The sequence below is a fragment of the Girardinichthys multiradiatus genome, chromosome 24, assembly GCF_021462225.1.
Source record: "Girardinichthys multiradiatus isolate DD_20200921_A chromosome 24, DD_fGirMul_XY1, whole genome shotgun sequence".
Taxonomy (NCBI): Eukaryota; Metazoa; Chordata; class Actinopteri; order Cyprinodontiformes; family Goodeidae; genus Girardinichthys; species Girardinichthys multiradiatus.
In genome coordinates this window covers 1,000,510-1,021,869 of record NC_061816.1, presented here as the reverse complement: position 1 = coordinate 1,021,869, position 21,360 = coordinate 1,000,510, and the positions used below count along the sequence as shown (strand labels likewise).

Sequence of the window (21,360 nt, the reverse complement as noted above, 5' to 3'; positions counted from 1 at the left end):
TAGCATCATAGGTGTACCTACATAATCTGTCATGACACTAATTGTTGGGCTTTTGGTTTTTCTTTTGCTGAAAGGCTGAGTTTGAATTTGTTTATGAAGGACTGGAGGTGGCAGGGTTTGAACCCAGGATCATCGGGTCCACAGCACAGCGCCTCAAATGACATGACCAACCAACCAGCTGAGAAACAAAGAGATCTCTAAACCATTCCCAGTGATTAATGTTAAATCTAGTTTATTAGACCAAAATAAACTGAAATGCTGCTTAACCCTGAGCTTCACAGCCCACAGATCCTGAGGAGGCAGCCTGTTTATCTGGGACTAAAGTACAAAACTGTTCAGATCAGATGAAGAAAAACTACATTAGTGACACAAACAAGAAACATGACAGAAAAGATTGGAGATAGAAATGTTAAAACTTCTTCTGATGGTGATATTAAGAGCCAGGATCAAACATTTACTAGAAGAGACGTAAAGAACCAGTAAAGAACCAGTAAAGAACCAACTCCAGTAGCAGTCTTGGTATAGCACTGGAAGCACATTGGAGGAAAAACCCTAAATGAAGCTTTGACTGGAAACAGAACCAAACCTTTGGATCCTGGAATAATCCCAGCTTCCATCTTTAAAGGACTGGAAGAGGACGAAGTTTACAAGGAATCTTTTCCAAGAGTTTCAGAAAGAAACCGACTGAATGTGAAAATGTTTCTGAGTGAAAGAGACAGACATGTAGAGACTGAACTATCTGTTCAACAGTGAGAGTGTTTCTCTGACAGGAGGATACTCTTTAGACTCAACACAGAAACACTGAGGAACCAGAATAGAACCTGAATCCAGGATAAAGAGGTTCAGTGAATGTGGTGTTGAAGGTGTGGAGGTGGATCAGTGAGTCAGAGGAGACTCTGTAGAAGGACAGAATGCCAGCAGGACAGTCCACATACACTGCTACTCTGTTAGAGACAGAGGAAGAGACTGATGTTTTGTTCTTATTGTGACAGACATAGAAACCACAATCAGAGCAGCTCAGACTCCAGGACTGATCATTTAATCCAAACAAACAGTCATAAATGTCTCCTTTCCTCCTGATTCTTCTGTAACTCACTGATATAAAAACTCTTCCTCTCCACTCGACCTCCCAGTAACAGCGACCAGTCAGACCATCACTACACAGCAGCTGAGACCAGTCATCAAATCTGTCTGGATGATCAGGATATGACTGAAGCTCCTCCTCCATCCGTGTCACCTTCCTGTTGTCTTCAGACAGTTGGAGTTTTCTGTTCACTGTGTTTGTGTCGATTGTGAGCTGACAGGAATCTGATGGAGAGAACAAACACAATCCAGCTGCAGTTATTGATCATTTATTGACACTTTGATGATGACTCCTGAATGAGTGATGGACAGTTTGAAGATGGTTGAATGTGAGCTGCTTTGTTGTCATGAATCAAATGAAAAACACACTTACACTTCCTCAGACCTGGTTTCAACCATCGGACTCCATCAGGCTTCCTGAAAGGAGGAGGAGGGTCAGACCATCAGTCTCTTTCAGCAGCAAACATGGACATTGTAATAGATCAGATCAGATTCCACTCTGACATGCTGCTGGAAGAACTGGATCTGGGTCATTTGGACTCTGTGACCTGCTGCATATGTTGTCTGGTCCATTGTGGGAGGAACCAGACTGATAGAGCAGAATCAACCAAGACAACATGACGCAGCCTGTACTGTCTGTCAGTTGCTAACAATGAACTATGCTGTATAAAGCTGCTCATGACTGAGGAACCTTGGCTCATGTCTGGGTCAGCCAAGCTGCAGTCAGCCGGGCCTCTGGACCCAATTCTCTTCATTTCCTACTTTACATTAAAATCTCTGATGTTCTGCTGTAACTTTATTCTGTACACAGATGATCCAGTTTGAAGTCCAGAAATTGGGGAACCAGCAACCATCATCAACTGGGAACTGGATCATGGTGTGTTTGTTCACTGGGTCCGGTTCTGCCTCCAGCAGGTTCTCCTGTCTTTGCTTTGTCACTATCTGTGTCCTCCTGCTTTGTTCTTTGAAGTGAGGTGTATCTCTGGAGGCCATCTTGAGTCTACAGACTCTCCAGGAATTGGTGAGTAGATGGTTCTATAAGGTCCAAAAGAGTCAATGTTCTGTAAGTAGTTAGAACTAAAGTGTTTGGTTAGAAAAGTGAACTTAAAGAGACGTTCCATAAAACCAGAGTCGGGTCAGAGGGACCAGGACAGCGTTTGATCTTGGTCCCACATGATTCTAAATAAGACAATGAAACAGATGATGAACTAACTGCTGTCTGTTCCAGCTGAGAAACTAACGACTCAGAAGAATTTACCAGAAAATCATCAACTTAGCATTTAAACCATTTTAATTTGTGAAACAGAGAATACTGTTCCTCATTAAAACCCAGAAGAACCAGTTTGATGAATCTTCACCTGAATATTTCCAGTGTACAGTCTGAACCAGACGGCAACTTCTCCCCTGAATCTTGTAGGTTGTTGTTCTGGAGGTCAACTTCTCTCAGACAGCAGGACTGGGAGCTAAGAACTGATGACAGAACTTCACAAGTTCTCCCTGAGAGGTTACAGGATCTAAGTCTGAGAGACAAAATGAAACAAAACACTTTAGACTTTAAATAAAACTGCACTACACCTTCAGTCCAGCAGGTGGCTTTTACTATTTTTAAATGATTTTTAGCTATGATCTTATTTTTTGCTTCAACTGTTAAATGATAGAAGATGATGAGCAGCTTTAGAGTTAAACAGTTAATTAAAACCTTCCTTTAATCCTTTAAGTTTTACTGGAAAAGTTTAAATCATTAGTTTACATTTAATTTTATACCAACCTGCACCAGGCCAGAGTTGTTGATTTACAACCTCAATAACTACTAAACACTGATTAGTAGCTTGTGCTTTTATATATAAAAGCACAAGCAGAAGTCGGTTTCAGAACTTAAAGGAAAGTGCTGATTAATGAGAAAGTAAAAGGGATCATGTTGTACCATGGATACTGTTACACAAAGAGGTCAGGGTGAACTGAGAAAATGGTCATTCCTAAAGAAATCAAACTGATGCTGCAGAACTATGAAGATCAGAACAGGCGGAGGTCAGGTTCTTTGTAGACTGGAAGCTGCTGATTATAAAGTAAGTAAAACTGACACTGCAGCACCATGGACAGTGGCACTAGAGGATGTCATGTTCAAAGTGGACGGGAAAACTGCTCCTCAATAAGAAAATCAACCTAATGCTGCAGCAGCATCAACAGTGGCATAAGCTGCGGTCAGATGCTGGTTAGTTTACTGATTAATAATAAAGGGTTGGTCGGAGAAGGACAAGGTGAGGGTCAATGCAAGACAAGTCAAGTTTATTTGTATGGCAAATCTGAGCAACAAGACAATTCAAAGTGCTTTACATGATGAGAAAAGTACACTCTTCACCAACATAGAAGACAACAAAACGATGGGGTCTGTAGGTGTGTGTTGATGGACCTTGGAGGCATGGAGAAACACCTGGTAGACAAACAACCTTACAGACTCAAACAGACTCATACCTAAACACCGTTTTAGAGTGTTGCATATTCAGTTCAGTTTATTTATACAGCACCAATTCACAACTAGTCTTATCTCAAAAAACTTTCCACACAAACCTGTCAAATTCATTTCCAATTAGACAAGAAATCAGAATAAACTAGATTCATATGAAGATAATTCAATCATGAAGAGATCAGTTTCAATAATGATCCAACCTGATTCTCAATGAAATACAAGACAGTCTGTTGGCCAACAGTTATCTATGTAAGGGAGCCTAGCCAACTGCATCAAGACCTTGACTTTGATTTTGTTATTTATTAACTGATCAAATAAGTTTTTCTAATCAATATGTTTGAAAAAAAAAAACAACAACAAAAACTACTCACTTTTTTAGTCAGATACTGGTTAAGTATCAATGGTTCTCTACCAGGCCAGTGTTCACCCAGTAACTTCATTGTCCACTCTGTCCTCTCCAGGTTTTATGAAACGATCTATTTTCATAGGTTAAAAATCCTGTGATTTATTTACAAGAAAACTGCTGTCAAATACTTTTAGTTGGAAGATTAAATATATTCAGAGTCAGATTGTATATAGAAAAGAAGGTGGAACTATTGGATATTTTAAAGGGGAATATTTTTTTACAGTTATTTCATCATTATTTAAAAAAAACTTTTTCCATTATTCGACACATATGGTAAGAAGGGGGAAAATAACAGGGTGGACATATCTTATTTGCTTCTATATTATCTGCTTAAAGTGAATCATTAAAAAAAAGAGCTGAAGATCTACTTAATAGAATCAATATGGAATTAAACAGACATTTGGAAGTCTAAACGCCACTTTACTGTGATATTAATTGTTGCGTAGGTGCCAAGAAGAAGCCCAACAGATTTATTTTCACAAGTGGAGCAGGCACAAGACATGCTGCACCGCCCCATCCACCCAACCGCAGCCCAGAAAAGTCAAAGTTCCTTAAAACATTCATTCATATACAATTTATTGATCTTCAGCTTAATTCAATTCAACCTTGCTTTTATAGCTCCTTTTAAAACCAAGACATAAACACAAAGATACTGCAGTAAGACTAATTAATAAAGGAGTCAGGAAACATTAAAACAATTTATTTTAAAGGAACACTAATTTGCTAAGAAAATATAAAACAACCATAATTATAGTAAAAAATAGGACAAAAAGTTAAAAACTGAAAAATAAGGTACAGTGATTTTTTTTCAGCTACTAACCAACAGTCTTTACATATTATTAATGAAAAGGTACGACTTCATGGCAGAGCTTTGTCATTAATGAAGCAGGTAGGGTAAAGAGAGCTCTATAAACTATAACCAATAATCGTGCCACATCTGCCATTTGTGACTTTTATAGACTTAAGACAAATTCCATGTACAGGTGCAACTTTAACAATTTTAAAGAAGTTTGTCAAAGTGGAGTTCAGTGTTTTGTTGCTTCTGAGGAAAAAGAAGGGAAAAGACAGCTTCTGGTTGGATTAAAACCCTCGTTTTGAACAATAAACTTTCACTTTAAAACTGTATTATAATCTTTACTGAGGAAAGCTTGGGATATTCACAGATAATCATAAATCAAGTCTGAAAGACATCCAACACAGAGCAGCAACATAAATTAAATGGAGTAAACGGCTCAAATATTACATTGAATGAAGGATTTACTCCATGTTTCATCACAGATTGCTGTAAACAGACACTGATGATATGAAATTTATTACAGCTAAAGCTAACAGAATGTTTTGATATAACTGCATGGTTAACAAATGTTGTTGTGCAATAATATGCTGATGCTATTTTATATTTAATTAAATAACCAGCCTTTCAAGTATTGTCCTGTGAATACCAGCTGAATATGGTGGTGATATTAGAACAATAGATGAAAGAGTGATTCAAGCACTCGCATTACTGAACAGCAAACTCTGCATACATATGGAATCAATTCACCGCACCTTCTCTTCAAAATGTAAGAATTTAACACAAAAAAAAACAACTAAGTTAAAATATGTCAATTAAAAAATACTTGACTACAATCATTCAACTAAAACTACCAAACAAAATAAAGAAATACAGAAACTAATGAAACTATATACAAATAAAAGATAAAAGGGGACCAATAAAATTGATGCAATGATGTCATAGTTCAGTGTTGATATTCAGGTTTAAGGACCAGGATTTATTTTGAGGAATCTGGAATGAGGTTAAATTAGTTTTAAAAGTACTTAAGGGCAACAACTGGTATATGTTCAAACAACCAGTCACAACACAAAACGGAAGGTAAGTAAAACATTATTTTAATAAAATTATTTTCAAAAGAATAATTTCCTAAATTAGAAATCTATAATCTTTTGGGACAATTGATTTTCAATGGTATGTAATTATTCTTCAGCACATGGTTGAACAGAGTTATTACCGCTTAAAATGGAAGTGAGAAACTTTATTTGAAGACGCCAGGGGGCGAACAATGGACGGATAGAGAGATGTGGTGATTCACATCTAGGTCACCAGCTGCTAAGACAAAGAAAATACCTTATTCAATAATTGTATACGTTATTTTAAATACCATACAATACAAATATTAATGTGTATACAAGCATTGATGGTGCGTTACCCAACGATTACGGAGCGAATGAGACAAGCTCTGTTGTAAACAAAGCTGTATACCATGTTTATAAGCAAGGCTATTAGCCTGTTAGCCGCTAGCAAAGACAACCTTTAGCATGTTTTAAGCAGTACTGGAACACATTTTTAGCAGGTTAGTTCAAAGCGATTAAACAAAAACACAAATAAAATGGAGCAAAATCCCATTACTGGACCATCACTGTTTAAAACATCTCATTGAAATAACGTTTGTTTCAACTTTAAAACACAGAACAAATAAAACTAGCCTTAAGGCTTAGAGGCCTGTTCAGATTAGCTTCACCAGGTAGCCTCATACCACCACAAACAAAAGCTAAACACAATGAAATTAACAATATTTAGGTTGTTTTATCCTAAACTAATTTTCTTTAACAAGACACTGCCTCTTAAGTGGACTGTTCTGATGAACAGAAGTCAAGGACATTCTAAGGGCGTTAAGTTGCCTGTCAGTCCATGAGTCTCACCTTAGATGGCAGTCCAGAACCATGCCCAGGTACTTCTAGCATTGGTCTCAATTTGATCTCCATCAATGATGGTTGGGGAGAATGACTGAAGCTTCCTGAAGTCAATATCAACAATATCTTAATTCTATCATCCTGGTTTAGATTTGACTTGAAGGTAATGTTTTTACCACATTCATCACAACCAAAAGGTTTCTCTCCACTTTGGATTCTCGCATTTGTTGTATTGTGACTTGAAACCAAAACAGTCCACACAAAGATCTTAACCAAAGGGTTTATTTCCAGTGTGAATTATCATGTGCGTGTTTAATAGTGACTTGGTGATAAATCTTTTTCCACATGCATCACAACTAACAGGTTTGTCTCCTGTATGAATTCTCATGTGTGTGTTTAAATATGACTTGGAGACAAATCTTCTTCCACATGCATCACAACTAACACATTTGTCTCCTGTATGAATTCTCATGTGTCTGTTTAAATATGACTTGGAGACAAATCTTTTCCCACATGCATCACAACTAACAGGTTTGTCTCCTGTATGAATTCTCATGTGTGTGTTTAAATGTGATTTGTAGACAAATCTTCTTCCACATGCATCACAACTAAAAGGTTTGTCTCCTGTGTGAATTCTCATGTGTGTGTTTAAATGTGATTTGTAGACAAATCTTCTTCCACATGCATCACAACTAAAAGGTTTTTCTCCTGTGTGAATTCTCATGTGTCTGTTTAAATATGACTTGGAGAGAAATATTTTTCCACATGCATCACAACTAACAGGTTTGTCTCCTGTGTGAATTTTCATGTGTGTGTTTAAATGTGACTTGGAGACAAATCTTCTTCCACAACCATCACAACTAAAAGGTTTGTCTCCTGTGTGAATTCTCATGTGTCTGTTTAAATCTGACTTGAAGAGAAATCTGTTTCCACAAGCATCACAACTAAAAGGTTTGTCTCCTGCGTGGATTCTCATGTGTGTGTTTAATTGTGACTTGGAGGAAAATCTTTTTCCACAAGCATCACAACTAAAAGGTTTGTCTCCTGCGTGGATTCTCATGTGTGTGTTTAATTGTGACTTGTAGGCAAATCTTTTTCCACAAGCATCACAACTAAGAAGTTTGTCTCCTGCGTGAATTCTCATGTGTCTGTTTAAATATGACTTGGAGGAAAATCTTTTTCCACATGTATCACAACTAAAAGGTTTGTCTCCTGTGTGGACTTTTGTGTGCCTTTTGAGATCTCGTTTCAAGTTAAAACTTTTACCACAATCACCACAGTTAAAATCTTTACTACCCGTCTGAAACTTTGTCAGTGAATCTATGTTTTTCTTTTCACTGAAACATGTCTCATTACCAGAACAATCTGAAGACGTTAATCTTGGATGACATGTCATGTGACTCTGAAGAGAGCGTCTGTTAGCAAATTTTCCCCCACACTCAGAGCAGCTCAAAGATTTGTTGACAGCGTTTCTGCCTGATCCTGGAGTCCTGCTCTCCTTCCAATCAACCTCACTGTCTTCAGTTTCAGAGTCTGATAAGCATTTAAGCTCAGATTTATGATGCTTCACATCATCATCCTCTTCATCATCCTCACTGTCTTCAGTTTCAGAACAGTTGGAAGAGCCTCCATGAGTATTTAGATCTGGGTTCCTGCTGGATTCTGATGTTCCACAGTCCTCTTCCTTAATTCCTACTTTTATCTGGTCAGTTGAGATGCTTCTTGGAAGATTTCTGTCTTCTGTTTTGTGTTGATGAAGCTGAGAGAGCAGAGGTTTCTCCTCATCCTCTTCACTCTTCATATTAACAACAGTTACTGGAAACCTGGTATCATTAGTCTCTTTCTTCACATTCAGTTGTTCTCCATCCTGGCTGGCCCAGATTCTTTCACTTTCCTCCTTTATGTGGAGGAGCTCCAGCTCCTGCTGGTCCATATCAGGACTCTGTTCTTCAGGAGCCTCTTCTTTAAAATCTGCAGACATAATTGAAACACATTACATGCATTATGAACAACTTTACCGTGACAATGTTACAAAGATGATAAAGATTAAAACTAGTGAAAAGAATCTGATAAATATTATCAGTGAACAGTACAGTAGGTAAAATCAGAGAGGCCACAATGGTGTGATAACCTGGACTGTAAATATATTGGTTTCACGGTGTCATGGTTTAACACTAGAACTCCCAGGGCAGTCAATTTGACGGTTTTGAAAGTTTGACATGACATAACTCTGGTTTATTAAAACTCTTATCTTCCTGGCATCCTGACTTTTTCTAAACCTGTGTCTTGTGTATTCCTATGTCTCTATTTAAAGATCTAAGTATTTCTACCTCTAACTACCACAGGCACTATTTTGACGGCCCTATTATTTACATTGATATTTTTTTTCCCCGCGGCTGAGTATACGCGCGAGCGTTGCCTAGCAACCGCCACTCTAGAACGCAGTCTGTGAAGGAGATTGTTGGCATCCTACAAATAGCTTCTAGAAGGATGTTTTCTGAGGCATTGGAAATGCTTCAAAAATTAGATGATCGAGTTTCTGGGGTCGAGAGAGATTCTGATGGCTCTTGGTCAGCATTCAGTTCCAGTGACAGCAGGTCAGAGAGTGAGCCTCCCCCGGCTAAAAAACACGAGTCGTCCCATTAGCAGGAGGTTGTGGCGCATTATTTCAAGGTAGTAAAAGACTAGCCTATGTAACAATTTTATCATTTTAGGCTATAGTTGACAGATTAGTAAACTAATAATATATAAACTATAGCAACAGTGCCACAATCAGCGCAGGTTCAGAGACAGGGAGACGAGCCAGGTGATCAGTGCCCAGCTATAAACCCAGCAATCCAGCTGGCAGGAGAGAAACTAGAGATCAAGATACTGATGATGGACAAAGAAATAAACAATAAGTTAGGTCATAGATATAGTAGCCCAAGAACAACAATCTCTTCTGCGCTTTACTGCGTTTTCTTCGCGAGACGATCGCACACCTGGGAAGGAGGAGGAAATAGGAAAGGATGGCGCTGTGTGGACAGTAGTAGGGGAGGAAGAAAGTAGAGTGAGGCATCAGAGCCAGAACACGTTGACAGAGCGCCAGATCCAAGATGCCCAGACCGCGTTCCTCTGCTTGGAGATGATTCCTCCTGGGACATGAGTGTGGATGAGCTGAAGGCATTTTTAGCACTAGTTTATGTCCGCGGAGTGAAAGGGGGGCGTAACATGGAGCTGTCCAGCTTTTGCTCAGATTAGTAAAGCTTTTTTTTTTTTTTTAAATGTACCCGCTACTCTGTATTATTTTTCAGTACTATATATAAATAAAAATAAAACATAATAGGTTTTGATCAAATACTATTAATTCTTGTCAAAACCATCATTTTATAGCGTGCAAGAAAACCTTTAGCATTCTGACCAATGTAATGTGATGACATCATCACCGCCTCGCATCCAGAATGCTCGCCGTCAAATTGACGGGCTTGGGAGTTCTAGTGTTAATTACCATATTCTAAAACACAAATGTATATAGTGATTTAAATGATTTAATTTAAAGCTGAAAAAGAATAGTTATTATATTGTTGATAAAAATAGCATATGTTTATTAATTTATACATAATATATAAAGCTTTTTGTTATTTTTGAGGATTTTCAATTACTTTGAATGCTTTTATTAGAAGCTTCATGCTTGTGATTGGTTATGATTTTAATCAGATTTTCTTGAATCTCTTTACTCCTGCCTTACATGTTTTCATCATGCTGAGCTGTGCTTTACATTAGATTATAAATGCGTTATCTAACCTCTTATCCAACCAGGTCCCTGAACAACTGACCATTAACAGAGTTTATCTACAGCCACTTCAGTGATATATTTCTTCCTGATTGGGAATAATACTCTCCTCCAATCGAGGATCTCCTTTGGAAACAAGTCAATGACGCTGAAGTTCGTTCCCCGTAGCTCTCTGCCCCGACTCCTGACCTGCTCTTTCTGCTTGTAGTGCCTGAATTTCACTACAAATGGCCGAGGCCGGTTGTTGTCGGGCTTCTTACCTCCGAGCCAGTTAACACGATGGAAAGTGATGTTTTTAAACTCGTCACTTGGGAGTTTTAGCTGACTTTGGAGAAATTCCCAGATAGTGGATTCAGAGTCCTCCTCTGCCCGTTCTGGGATGCTGGTGAAGACAAGGTTGTCCCACATGCCCCAAGCTTGTATATTCAGGATGGTCTCCCTCATTTCTTTGTTTCAGACAGCTGCATCATTCCATCGGTACATTTCTTTACCTTATCCCTCAGCGTTTGTTTCTTGGCTGTGAGCGAAGCTTGTTGTTTGTGGCTGAACTCCGGACATTCCCTCAGAGCTTAAAATTCCTTGTGGAGAACCTCCACCAGGGTAAGACGAGCATCCAGGCTGGGTGACTTCTTGCCAATAGAGTCCAGGATATCAGCGTAGCTTTTCTCTGGAGAGATAGTGGAGGTGCTGGCCGAGCATTCTGAACGGGGGTATCTTGATGCTGTTGTGGTCATGGATGCAGATTTTTGTGTTTTGCCCATTACTATGTTGTCAAAACATTCATCTACCTAGCTCTCCAGGCTGTCTAAGGTTTCCTCTTCCAGTTTGTTTTATTGGGATATATGAGACAGTGGTTAGTATTTTTAAAAGTTTCTATGTTGGGCTTCAATTTACTGACTTGTTTTACTTGAGTTATTACTTGAGCACAGCTCTCACGAGATCTCAGCCACTCATCATGTCCTCACGTTAAAACTTCTCACTTAATACTTCCAATTATTAAGTGCAAGCAGCCAAACAATCACATTTTCATAGTTTATTCTGAATATCTAAACACTCTGGGTGATTTTGGATATGAATGATACATTATATATTAATTATGATTGTTAAATTCTATTTTTTTCTAAATATTCATAATCAAATCATCATAATTTCACAACATGTCATTCTAACAAACAAACACACACACACACACACACACACACACACACACACACACACACACACACACACACACACACACACATCCTTGTACTTCTATCTTAATAAGGACTTTCAGTTACTTCCATTCATTATCCTTGATTTCTTGGGCCTAAACTCAATTCATGCCCTAGTCCTAAACCTAACCCCTGTCCCAAAATCGGAATTTGAAAAAGTGAGGACCAGGAAACGTCCTCACTTTGTCAAAATGTCATCACTTTATGATAAAAATACAAAAAATGGTTCTTAATCAGCAGCAAGTACAAGTACACACACACACAAGGCCAGTACATCCATTCATCGATGTGGAACCTTGGGAATAAGCGCCTCTTGCCCAAGGTGACTTCTACCTGTAGGAGGTCTGGAGCTAGAATTATATATCAGGATAAATACTATCCCCAGCATGTGCATCAACTCTAGACCAACAGTTTCCTGACAAAGCTGGTTGCCTTTTAGCCACTAAATGTCACAGCAAGACAGAGAAAGACTAGAGGGGCTTGATTTCTGACGGCCACCTCAACTGAAAGAAATAAGACCTGTGAGCCAAGATTTCACTGATTGATTGAAACTTTATTAATCCTCAAAGGGGAAATTCATTTGTCCCAGCATAAAATACACCCATAAAAACAGACAATATGCACTAATAAAAGTCTAAAAGACACACACAGAACCCCACTCCAACATGGGGCTGGTGAGCAAACTGCAGAGGCTTCTGGGCCACAGGAAGAAATACTGCTGGAGTCACTGGATTTGAAAAGCATGACAGTTATTTTTAATTAAAATTAAGGAAATTCAGTGCCATCCATGCCCAGATGTCACTAAGACAATCAAGGAGAGGCTAAACAGAAACATTATGTTTTAAAGGGAAATAGACTTGACAGTCATCAGCACAAAAATAAAACGCAACCTCAGGGCTCCAAGAATGGAGCCTTGAGGTACCCCCCAGGGGAGGTAAAATCATCCACCATGACCCAGAAACTCCTATCAGAGAAGTAGGACCTGAACCATTAAAGAGCTGAGCCAGTGATGCCCACCCACTGCTCCAGTCTGGAGATGAGAACGTTATGATCCACTGGATCAAAAGCAGCTGGTAAATCTAAAAGCAGTTCCCAGAATCCGTTGCTAAGAATACATCATCAAAAATCCCTAAAAGAGCCGATTCAGTGGTAAGTTTTAAACCCAGACTGGAACACTTCCATAATCATATATTTATCCAGTAAGGCTTCAGCTGGTTGTAAACTGTTGTTTCAAAATTTTGGACAGAAAAGGGTAACTTGGAGATCGGCCTAAAGCTTAACAAAGCAGAATGATTGAGGCCAGATTTCACAATAGTATGTTTAAAATTGTTCTGCTCCACGCTGGAGGTCAAACTACTGATAATAACTTTAAGGATAAAGAGGCCAATAGAAGAAGAAAACTCCTTAAGACGACATGGAGGAAGAACATCACAGGGGGAGCCAGATGGTTTCATACTGATAACCAGTATCTCTAGAGAGGAAAGGAAATAAGGCTCCCAGTGATCAAAGACAGCGAGGCAGGTGACCAAGATGGACGGGTCATAGGAGGGAAGAGAAATACAGGCCCTAATGTCAACCTTGTCCAAGAAATTAAGAAACTAATTACAGAGTTTTCTGGAAGCTTCTAGAGGAACAGGTTCATGCACATTAAGAGCAGAGTTAAAGGAGACATCTGCAAAAACCACTTTTTTACCCTTTAAATACATTTTGTTGTGAACTTTGAGTCTGTAGGAGAGCAGAATAGTTTAATTTAGTCTCTCCAGGTGCTACGTAGATATCTTTATAATCTGTTTGCGTCGTATTTTCCCGGCAGTTTCAGCTCAGGAAACGTCTCATTTCTTCCTCCTTTTTCTGAAGCTAATCTACTGTTGATCATAAAAGACAACCAGATGCACCAGACTGTTAGCTGCCAGACAGGAGACACACACACAAACAAATCCTTACTCTTGATAGGAGCTGCAGTTAATGGAAACCTGGTATCAGTCTCCTCCTTCACAGTGAGCTGCTCTCCTTCCTGACTGGTCCAGAGTTCCTCCTGTTCCTCCTTTATCTGGAGGAGCTCTGGCTCCTGCTGATCCACATCAGGACTCTGTTCTTCAGGAGCCTCTTCTTTAACATCTGCTCCCTGCACTGAAACACATTACATGCATTATGAACAACTTTAACTTTATGTTTCTAAGCTGGTAAAGATTCACATTAGAGACAAACATCTGATCAGCAGTTTAGAGAAAACTGAACCTCAAGAACTGACAGTTTAGGTCATGTGCAGAATCTCATATTTAACCCCTGAATTAAATCACTATTATATAAAACATAATTGTCTGAGTTTTGCTGTGAAGCAGATGGTTTGTGAAGTAGAGATTGTTAATTGAATATAGCACAGACAGCTGATATAGCAACATTTAGATATTTCGTATGAGGATAAGACAAAGGAGGCATAATTTATCATAAATCAACCACTGGATTGCAGCAACTTGTTACCTAAACAATTCTTGGTATGTGGTAAATACGTATCAAGCGACATTAGTGGACAGTGCGTGAGAGAAATGCATCAGATTTATTCTATTTTATGATCAGTTGCAGTTTTAATTATCAATTAACACTATATCAAAGAGGGATATTATTTAATGTGTTACTCCATGCTTGTGGCTTTATGTTCAGAATATTTGATGTGCGTACGATAATATAAAATGCACTGCAGGAGCTCTCTCCACATCAGCAACAAGAAGATTACAGAACAGTTTCTGGTTATTCTATTGAACTTCATATTCAGTGAGATGTTTGAGTACAAACAAGTGCAATGTGCTTATTTGTTTTACAGCAGATTAGCTCATTCCCATTTATACTATAGTGAAATAAAATATAAGTTCTAATGTTTCCCTTTTGTTAGAATAGGATAAGAAAGCTCATCGACACACATTACAAGGATAAATGGCCCAAGGTCCGTCATGAATGACCTGTGGCTCAGTCCACTGGGTTTGATAGTGGAGCAGCCGGGAACTGGGTTGATTAGAAAGCTGCAGTAACATTTAGATTAAAGATGGACACCAGCTACTACACAACCTACCAAATAAACACCACAATGGTGACACATAGTCTACTGATAATCACTGGGGGAGGGTACATCCATTGCATTGGAGTGCCGGATATAAAACTACATGTGACCTTCTTTTGGGGCTCTTCGTCATCCTTTCACAGATGGCGACGGTCCGAGACGGGAGCCTCAGCGCTGATCTCTGCAATCATTCCTCTGCCTAATTTAGATTAAAGGAGCTAAAAGTTAGAAACTGTTTGAGAGTCGTTCGTTTAAGAGTCAGTGTTAGATAGAGGGTGATCACTTCTGGAGACCAAGGACAGGAGGGACTCCGAGACGTCTGACCACCAACAGGGTGCGGCAGCTCAGACAAAATTTTGTGAACAAAACAACATTTCAAGACACATTCAAGCTCTTTCAAGGTCCTGTGGTGAACATCTACCTTGACCAGAGCCCAAACACCAGCACTCCTTAGGAGATGGAAGAAATAGACATCTACAAATGATCTTTGCAAATTGAGGAAGTGTGTTAGAAGTTACTTTGAATGGATTTTCTCCATTTAGATAGCAGAGAGACGGTTGCACCACCTACCAGGAGATGGAGGTAATGTAATACCAAACATGAAAGGATGAATGTTTTCACAGTCCAGACTGTTAATGTGGCTGTTTTTAATTAATTCAGTCAGAATTCATTAATTTATAAATCAATTAATTTTTAGGTTACTTTAAATGTCTCTAGATAAATGACTGTGTTGTAATATAACATTGATATTTTAACATATTCATTGATGGATTAACTACTTATCATATAAGTAGCATTAAACATCTTCCTCAAACATTGAAACTGAAACAACATGAGATGTTTGTCCAAAACTCCTGCAGCTGTAATCATTCCCAACAAACAGATCTTTGTGCTTCCAGCGGCTCCCATACCGCTCCTCTACCGTAATACACCATGGATGGACGCATCTGATTTCTACCGTCAGCGATCGTCGGCTCACTTCACCGCAGTTAGATGATCCTCTGTCGTTTCAAACTCTAATATTTCTGAGCTGGGCTCCAGAAGCTCCTGCTGATGTTTCACTATCCTAACAACGAGTTCTAATTCAGAGGAATAATCCACCAGCAGACTGAAAACGGCTCCTAAACTTTAACTACCATCCACACAGTTGGCATGAAGAAGGAAACATCCAAACCTAATCTGGGCTGGAAAACATCATCCATCATCTGGTGTCTCTTCCTCTGCTGCGTCCTGCCGCTGTTTGAGCTCCTGCTTCCCTCCAGTTTCTTTGACCAGATGTTCCTCAAGCTGCTGGACTTCTTTCCAGAGTTCATCAACTGCTGCTGCTGCAGCTCTCTTACAGCTTTATCAACACTCCCGCTTCTGGGCTGCTGACGAACAGGGAACAAAGACTGAAAAACTCGAAGAGATCCACGTGTTTGGGAAGAGGGGGCGGGGCCAGCGGAACCGGAAATAAATGTATTGTTGTTATTATGTATTACTGTTGCACGGTGTTTTTACAGTTGTTTCCAAACACGATGTTTCAAAGTGAATATTTCAAAATACGGATGAAATGTGTTGAGACAAGGTAACAATTAAAATGCTGAGCAATGAGCCAGGAGGCCCCAAAGATTGAAAAACATTTGAACATTAGAACAAACTTCCAAGGAAACACAAATATTTCTAGTTCTACCTGCCTTCTTGTTCCAACAGGTTTGGATATCATTTACATTTAAGTCAGAATCCTTGTAGACTGCAATAAAGGGGATTTTAGTCTAGGAAAGTTGCATTTGTGAAAATAATAATGGATTAGTGATTAATTCTCAACATTTCATATCATATTTAGGGACATAAAATGTTCAAATATCAGAAAAACAAACATTACCCACCATATCAAGGATAAATCAGGAAATATATCCTTCCAAACATTTTTGATTCCTGAGTCACATGAAGAATCATGAGGCTCGCAGATGTGTGGGTTATATCAGCATCTTTACATCACTGGAGGAAATGTTTGATTTAAATCTGTGTCATATTTGAACAAATACTCCTCATTGTTTATTAGTTATGAATATTTGTGTAGCAACATCCAGACCTTGACCTCTTATATACTTTAACTGTTTCCAAACTGTAACATCTCTCATCAGATAAAGAAATAAATCATTTCACACACATTTTATCAGCTGGAGAAATCAACCAGGCATCAATCAGACAGGAGATATTAATGTAGTAACTCAGAACCACTAGGAACAGCTCTCAGAACCACAGTTTATTCCTCAGATGAGATTAAAATAGGACAAAATGATCATACTTGTAAAAATGCCCATTTTCTTCTTAAACATATTCATGATTTAACTGTTAACCTATCAAAGAAAAAACAGCTCAATGTATTTACCAGTAGAAAGCTTAATATCAATGATTTATGGTCAGGGTCAATGGACCTTATGGTCCATTAAAGGTGAAAGCAGAAGACTAATATTTTTCTTTTTAAACCATCTATGCGTGAGCATCTGGAATAATCTCTGCTGGTCCAGATGTGATTTTCACTGTCTGGGATTTTCTGCCTCTGTTTATTAATGAAATCAAATGTATGCATGAATTTCTTTGGATCAGAATCTGAGGAATGCAGCAGCATGGAGAGGGGGCTGGGTGTGAAGTTTGTTATGGAATGAGGAGATGTTGAGTCTGGTGTGGAGGGGGATGGACCTAGCAGGAGCTCTGCAGCTGAACCGGTTGAAGAACAGGTTTGTTCTCTGAACGACTGAGTGGGGTCTGTCTCTCTGTTTGGATCCTATATTTGCATATAGGGGGTCCTTTTTGTTGCAGAGGACAAAGTCTGTGGGGAGGCATGTCTCCATAAAACCACATATCAGCTCTCATGGTACTCCCTCTGGGTCTTAATTATTACCCATCGTTTTATTTCACAGTGACCTTACATCAGGAACTTATTTTAGAACCAGATCCACATGGAATGAACAACGAGATCTGAATACTGACTGTTAACTCATATGGATAAACCATTTAAGGTAAAACTGTCTGGTATCTCAGACTGCTTTCAGCCCAGATTTAGAGACCACCATCTCCAGATGTCACTGTAAAAGTTTCAGCCTCAGCTGATTTAGACATTCATGACAGTTTTCCATTAACATCTGTAAATGGTTTATTCTTAATCTAAACAGAAATCAGCCAAAAATAACACAATTTTCTATTAAAATTATGACTAATATGTTGATTAAACAGAATGTAGGAAAGATTCATATGTTTGTGACGCTGTAATTTTTAAATTCCACATTACATGTGGCAGAAACACAGTGACATCTGGAGATGATTTACTGTATAATCTGGCAAGAAACCATCCTGGGATTAACTTTATATTCAAATGATAATTGATATGGTGATCATATAGACAACACTTACAAATATGAGGGGCTTTTATTTTGAAATTCCATATTACATGAGGATTACATTTTTACACTGACATCTATACATGGCGTCCTCCTAATCTGGACATAATTAGCCTGAGATAAAATAGTTTTTTCCTTCATTATACATTTGAGAGGTTTCCATGTTTATGGGGCTTTAATTTTGAACCTCCATATCTCATATGGATGAACCTTTCACAGTCACAGCTGTAGATGTTAGTTTTGAAGTTTTTAAAATATGCTTGAAGAAGGGTCACTTTAACAGTTTTTACACGGCTCACACTGAGGACCTTGGAGACTTCGAGTAAGTGTTTTGTCTTCTCAGAAAGGTGCTAAACTTGTTTCAGATGCAGGTTTTAGATAGACTTTCTTATTTAATGTGTCTCTTTATTTTCATGACTGTTTATATTTTGGATTCTAACTGAAGGCATCAACACTGTGAATGAAACATATGGAATTATGCAGTAAACAAAAGGTGTGAAATAACTAAACGTCTTTAATACTTTTAGACCCCCTTGCTTTGATGGCTGCTTTATATGGCATTGAGTGTAAAGACATAACAATATTTTCTCATAACCCTGTCCTGTCTGACCATTTCTTAATAACCATTCAGTTTAATTTAACCGAGTACTCCACACCCGAAAGAAAATTTCATTAGAAAGTTTATAGTAGATCATTATCAGACGATGCTGTAACGACCTTTAAAGAATCTGTTCCACTTTTAATTTCCTCATTATCACAGAAAAACACAGTGGAGGGCAATAATTTTGTTTCTTCCCCTTCACAAATTGATTCTCTTGTTCATAGTGTTACTTCATCATTGTGTGATGCATTAGACAATGCAGCCCCCTTGAAAAAGAAGGTAATCATTAATAGGAGGCTAGTTCCTTGGTTTAATTCAGAGCTGCGTACTTTAAAGCACAATGTTAGAAAATTAGAGAGAAAATGGCGCTCTACACACCTAGAGAATTCCTACTGAATCTGGAAAAATAGCCTACTGTTGTATAAAAAGACACTTTGCCAAGCTTGAACAGCTTATTTCTCATCATTAATAGAAGAGAACAAGAATAATCCTAGGTTTCTCTTTAGTACAGTTGCTAAACTTACATAGAGTCATAGCTCTGTTGAGCCATCCATTTCCTTAGCTCTTAGCAGTCATGACATTATGGGATTCTTCTTAAATAAAATTGATTCTATTAAAAGGAAAATCTTTGACAAACTCCCGAAGATGATTACTTCATCCTCAGCAAGTGAGACAACATTAGAAATAACTGCAGAACCTGATCTGTGTTTGGACTGTTTTGATCCTGTGAAGCTTCCTGAGCTATCAGAAATATTAGCTTCATCTAAGGTTTAGCCTAAACCGGCTCAGTTATGGTTGAGGTGCAAACACACCTCCATTTCTGCTACCTGTATGACCGCCTCTTTCCAATGGTTATAATCAGTCTGTGGTGGGACCCTTTGTCGGGTTCCTTGAGACGACATTGTTGTAAATAAGCGCCGTTTAACTAAGTAATCTGAACTGAAACTATCTGTGTAGTTATGCTGCTATAGACTTAGGCTGCTGGAGGACATAATGACCACTTTCACCCTCTTCGCTACATTCTCACACTACTCTCCAATTTTGCATTATTTGCTGTTATTTCAGCTTTTAACTTTGTTCTCTCTCTTTTCTCTTCCTAGAAGCTACAACTGGCCTGACTCTGTGTCTACCTGTAACACCTTTCTGGATAGGGGCATCATCCAAGCTTCTGCTGGCAACAACTTAATGCTCACCTTCTACCGATGATACACATGGCCCTGTCTTTCAGTGTTTAAACCTTTCTCTCTCCTAGACATGGCTACTGACTGAGCTTTTACTCTGACTAACTCTATGTGCTCTCTTTCATTCTCTAACCTTGAAAACTGGCTCAGAGTTTATCTGTTCTTTCTTTCTAGGTGAAACGACTAAAGGAGCTACATCCATTAACATTTACTTTTTATTCCCATAGAAAGTACTCCTGGATCAGTGCTTCTTTGTTCTCTTTGTGTCTCTGCTCTGTTCTCTCAAACCCCCAGTCGGTCGTGGCAGATGGCCGCTCACACTGAGCCTGGTTCTGCTAGAGGTTTCTTTCTGTTAAAAGGGAGTTTTTCCTCTCCACTGTCGCTACATGCATGCTCAGTATGAGGGATTGCTGCAAAGTCAACGCCAGTGACTGTCCACTGTCTCTACATGCTCATCTGGGAGGAGTGAATGCTGCAAGTCACTGACTGGATGCAATCTGCTGGGTTTCCTTAGACAGAAACACTTTTTATTCAATTTGAATATATAACTAACTCTGACTGCACTGTTCAATGGTTAGGACTAATTGGAATGTATGTACCTGACTGTTGTGAAGTGCCTTGAGACGACATGTGTTTTGAATTGGCGCTATATAAATACAATTGAGTTGAATTAAACCTTCAACTTGTATGTTAGACCCAATCCCAACCAAATTATTTAAGGAAGTGTTCCCTCTGATTACCAGCCCCGTTTTAGACATGATTAATTTATCCTTAGTAAATGGATATGTACCACAGGCTTTTAAGGTAGCTGTAATTAAACCTTTACTTAAGAAACCTTTGCTTGATCGAGATGACTTGAAAAATTACAGACCTATATCCAATCTTCCATTCTTATTTAAAATTCTTGAGAAAATAGTTGCTAATCAAATGTGTGAGCATTTACACAGCAATGACCTGTTTGAAGAGTTTCAGTCAGGTTTCAGAGCTCATCATAGCACTGAAACAGCTCTGCTGAAAGTCACTACTTCAGGTTTTTGCCAACCACCATTAAACCCAAGAAGAAGAAGAGCCACGTAAAGAAGATGAGACCTGCAAGGAGGAGATACAGAGGATCATAGCGTAGAGGAACACTGTACAAACTGTTTGACTCGAGCATAACATACCAGATAAACAACATCCAAAGTACATTTAATGACTTTTTGAGGTAACAAGAGGAGAATTGATAACATTGTTTAAGTAGTATTTGGAGTGATATGATTGAGAATGAAAAGGCACGGAGACAGGATACATGACATCTTTTAAAATAAGCAAATCAGGCGCAAATCAAATAGATTTCTCAGCAGCCCTGATGGCTTCCATCCTGGGACCAGGTAGGAGAGCAAATGTCAGACACAAACCAGCCAACCATCAACAGGTCAGAGTATCTACAGAAACAATCACTACTCAGTTGAGTAGTTACCTCATGTTTTCCATTATTTTGAAATGTTATGTGCTGCTCATGTGTGTT

General features: G+C 38.7%; 2 protein-coding genes across 3 annotated transcripts in view; one reads left to right on the top strand and one right to left on the bottom strand.

Annotated features, from left to right (window-relative positions):
• The window catches only part of LOC124861401 (NACHT, LRR and PYD domains-containing protein 4C-like), a 609,184-nt gene that overhangs the window by 572,102 nt on the left and 15,722 nt on the right, over positions 1–21,360 (top strand). The window lies entirely within an intron of this gene.
• LOC124861144 (butyrophilin-like protein 9) lies at positions 785–10,827 on the bottom strand. The gene is made up of 4 exons (XM_047354666.1): positions 10,525–10,827; positions 2,442–2,755; positions 1,457–1,500; positions 785–1,308 (listed from the first exon to the last, which is right to left on the bottom strand). Exons 1-4 carry the CDS (start codon positions 10,825–10,827, stop codon positions 788–790), a joined length of 1,182 nt encoding a protein of 393 aa, XP_047210622.1. The 3' UTR covers positions 785–787.